The following is a 4,231-nucleotide window of genomic DNA, read 5'->3' on the forward strand; positions in this document are numbered from 1 at the left end:
GAATTGTGATGCTTTATTGTGTATTAAACCTTTGGAATGATTTTGAAGGCATTGTTTTTAATTTCTTTCAAATACCCTCTAATATATCTTTCTCTAGAAAAGGTTAAAAGGTTATATATCAAAAAAAGTTTAAAGCTTATATATTTTAAAAAGAGTAGCAGAAACTATATATGATCATAAATTGACTATTATTATTGCTTCTAAATCAATGACTCAAGGCTCAAGCATTCACTGGATTAGACATTTTTAGGTTCATGTTTTAGGCGTGTTGTTACAACGTCCACGCTGCATCATTAGAGTCCTCAGTCGTTAAATTTGGCACATCAAAGCGAACCACACTCGCAAGTTCCATTGTAAAGTCCTTATTTTGACCTCAAAAGATCAAACTAAATATTTCAAGTTGGCAAATTCTTGGTTTATAATTAACACACCGCGTCACCGCCACTTATATTTGACCAAAAATTGCTTCTTCGCGACACCTGTTTCAACTAAAACGAATCATCCTCGACTAGAAGTAGCCCTCGAGTAATACACTTTTACCCTCTTTTTTAGGTTCAAAATTCTTCAAACCCGCTCTTCGACTAATCTTTATTGCCTCAAGCGCATTATTATTATTATTATTATCTTCTTTACTTTCACTCCAAACTGGCAACACTTCAACCACCACCTTCTGCAACAAGTTTCTGTCAACCCCCTTCAAGATCTCGTCAAAGTCATCAAACCCCCCTCTTAAATCCAACAATACACTGCACAGTCCTCGACCTTTCAAACTCTCCAAAATTGTCGTTAACTTCATTTGATCTAAAACAACTGTTTCGATCCCCTGTTCAGATCCCACACCCGTCTTTTGGTCTGTAAATATAATGACTTTTGAAGCTGATTCTTCATGTTTTGGGATTTGGATCACGGGACTTGGATCATTTGCTATTATTATACAAAGCGGTTGGTTCGATTTTGGTTCTTTGGATACCGGAAGTGGATGTTTTGCTAACGACTTTGAAGAAATTATAACTGCATCGTGTTCTTGTAATAATTTTGAGTAGTATCCACCGGCTTCCATGGATTCTTCTCCAATATCGTCCGAGAGGCGACCATCGATAGCGAGTGAATATCTGTAGTTTTCAGGATGCATTTTCGCAAGAATATATATTTACATGATAATTATAGTCTTAACTAGTGTGCAAAACGAGTGGCTAAGTAACAGGCCAAACAAGCAATCGGGATTGCCCTGAAACAACTTTCTTCCAAAACTTTCAGTTTTTATAAATAATTGATGTCAAATGATTAAAGATTATTATATTTAAAAAATCCAAGTTTCTGAATAAAATGACTTAGGAGATTTTATGCATTAAAATTCCACCATTTCTACCTTTCAACCCATTCGAACCAAAACGACCCATTTCCTTTCAGCTATCTTTCCCTGTTAGTAGAGGTGTGCATGGGTCGGTTTGGGTCCGTTTTGGTTCAAACCAGTTTTTAAGTTTTTGAAACTGGTCGGTTTCTTTGGGTTCGGGTTCGTTTTCGGTTTTTTCAGTTTTATCATTTGGGCATGAAACTTTTGGGCCCAAATAAGAGAACTTGGGACCAAAAGTTTGTGCCTAAATCGTTTTGTTAGTTTTGTTAGTAAAAAAAAAGTTAATAATTAATTATCATAATTTGGGCTAATATAAATAGGCACTATTTATTAAATTCTTATAAAGTACTTTAAAGTTTAAATTCAAGATAAAATTTGAAAATCCATTTATTCGGTTCGATTCAGTCTTTCAGTTTCAATTACATGCAAAACCGAAAGTTCAGTTTTCACGAAAACAACCAAAGCGTTGGTTTTATATAAATTAAGTTATTTCGTTTCGGTTTTTTCGGTTAGGGGTCAGTTTTTTGGGTCCCATGCACACCCTACGACAAAAACTGATCCATTAATAAAATGGGTCAAAATAGCAACATTTTTTAAATTGAAAAATTGTCAATGACATTAAAAATCAGCATAAACCTTACCTTAACGTAACAAAAGGATTCCCGGTTTGCATTTGATGTATCCATGCCTCATTAAGCTTCTTGCACATTTCTTCTTCAACACCAACAATAACATCAATTCCTGCATCTCTTAATTTAGCAACACCTCGTGATGCTACAATCGGGTTCGGATCAACCATCCCAACCACCACTTTTTTAACTTTTGCTTTGATTAATGCTTCAGAACAAGGAGGCGTTCTTCCAAAGTGATTACACGGTTCCAAGCTAACATATGCAGTTGCATTCTCTGCTAATTCTCCTGCTTCTCTCAAAGCAAAAACCTGCAAGCATAAAGATAATATTCGAGCATAAAATTAAAACTCTTAAATACACTTTAAGCTTTGTGCATATATATTTTGACTAAAGATTCTGATATGTTGTGTAGTTGGTAACCTGCAAGGTAGGTGATCCAATCAAGATTTGTTGTTTAGATGATTGTCTTGAACTCACATATACTAATAATCCAAACTCAACTACATGGAATTCGTTTAAGTTCGTTCATTTATGCTTGTTAATATATTCATTAAACTTTTTTAAGCCCATTGCAATTTACTATTTTGAATAACTTTTATTGCTCACGACATCGTTCACATTTACTTTTGATTAGCTCAGTTATGTTTATTCGTCTATGTTCAGTTATGTTCGTTTGTGTACGTTCGTGAACCGTTCGTTTATACTGTTGACAAATAAATATACACGAAAATGTTCATATTCTAAACAAACGAACACGAACAAGAAAACCCCCATTCGTTTAATTGTTCTTCTTCGAACGTCTGTTCGGTTAGAGTTAAACGAACGAACAGGAACATGCTCCGTTCGTAAACCATTCATTTATACTGTAACAAACAAACATAAACAAACACGTTCATTTTCTCATCGAACGTACACGACCAAGAATCCCAGTTTGTTTAATTGTTCGTGTTCGATAATTTGTTCGGTTTAAGTTGAAAGAACTGACACGAACATGCTCCATCTGAGTTCGTTTGTGAATTGTTCATTTATACTGTTAACGAACAAACATAAACGAAATCGTTAATTTCCGTAACAAACAAACACAAACAAGAAAACCCCGTTCGTTTAAATGTTCGTGTTCGATAGTTTATTCATTTCAAGTTAAACAGACATTCTTCGTTCGTGATCGTTCGGTTCGTTCACAAGCCTACGCTTTATAACTCAATGTAGCTAACAAAATCTGGTTGTTTGATGTTAAAAAACAAAAAACAAAAAAAAAACACTTCTTTAAAATGTTAAAACATATATGACTTTTAAGTACCTCAGCATGAGGTTGACCAGCTTTGGGATGAAACCCTTCACCAACAATTTCACCATCTTTAACAATGACACAACCCACCATAGGATTAGGGCTAGTACACCCAACAGCTTTTTTAGCAAGCTCAACACACCTTCTTATATAAAACCCATCATCTTTCCCCTGCAGCCCATCAATTCCAATCCCAGCTAAACACACATGTTTCCTCAAACTGTTTGGTGATTCAGACACCCTTTTGGCTGAATTGCAAAACCCATGTTTGAATTTGAAAACGGAGTTAAATTTGGTGAAATGGGTCGATGGTGGGTTAGGGTTAGGGCTTGGACAGTGAAAGTAAGACGTGGGTTTTGTGGTGTATTTTGATATTGGAAGTGTTTGTGCATACATTGTTTAAAATATGAATGAAATTAGAAGTGACTAATTGGGGTTTGAATGTTGATGCATTAGAAGTGAATAAGGTTGAAGACAGAGTAAATGGTTTTTGAATTTTATGTAACCTCCTTGTCACTTATATAAGTCATCACTTATAACTTATTTATTTATAAAGTTTAACTTTTCCAAACTCCTGAATGTTGCTATTTCTTTTATTAAGGCGCAAATTAGCTCGAGCCAAGTCGGGTTTTCACGGGCTCGAGCTTTCTATGATAAACTCGTTTAGTTACAGAGCCCGAACTTGTGTCTAGTACGGAAGTTCGTTTAGGCTTGTTGAGCCTTAACAAGCCATGTGTATTTTTAAGTTTTACTTCTTTTAGACCTTTATGTATTAGTTGCACAATATATAGCCAAACTTTAACTCGTTTAAGATTTTATACGAGGAGTCGAGCTTAAATAAATATTTTTTTCCATATAAAAATATATATAAACAATTACCTAATAAATAATAAACAAACCAAATACGGGCTTAAAATAACAACTAACAAATCGAGCTCATGATTTAGAAAAACAATT

At 34.5% G+C, this 4,231-nt stretch overlaps 1 protein-coding gene across 1 annotated transcript; it reads right to left on the bottom strand.

Annotated features, from left to right (window-relative positions):
• Positions 1-237: 237 nt before the first annotated feature.
• Positions 238-3,670, bottom strand: LOC143577566 (riboflavin biosynthesis protein PYRD, chloroplastic-like). The gene is made up of 3 exons (XM_077061363.1): positions 3,287-3,670; positions 1,996-2,294; positions 238-1,112 (listed from the first exon to the last, which is right to left on the bottom strand). The coding sequence occupies exons 1-3, from the start codon at positions 3,668-3,670 to the stop codon at positions 509-511; spliced, it is 1,287 nt and encodes a 428-aa protein (XP_076917478.1). The 3' UTR covers positions 238-508.
• Positions 3,671-4,231: the final 561 nt, after the last annotated feature.

Source organism: Bidens hawaiensis, unplaced genomic scaffold, assembly GCF_021521415.1.
Source record: "Bidens hawaiensis isolate Kalapana, Puna unplaced genomic scaffold, B.hawaiensis_p1.1 tig00028735_1, whole genome shotgun sequence".
Classification (NCBI taxonomy): domain Eukaryota; kingdom Viridiplantae; phylum Streptophyta; class Magnoliopsida; order Asterales; family Asteraceae; genus Bidens; species Bidens hawaiensis.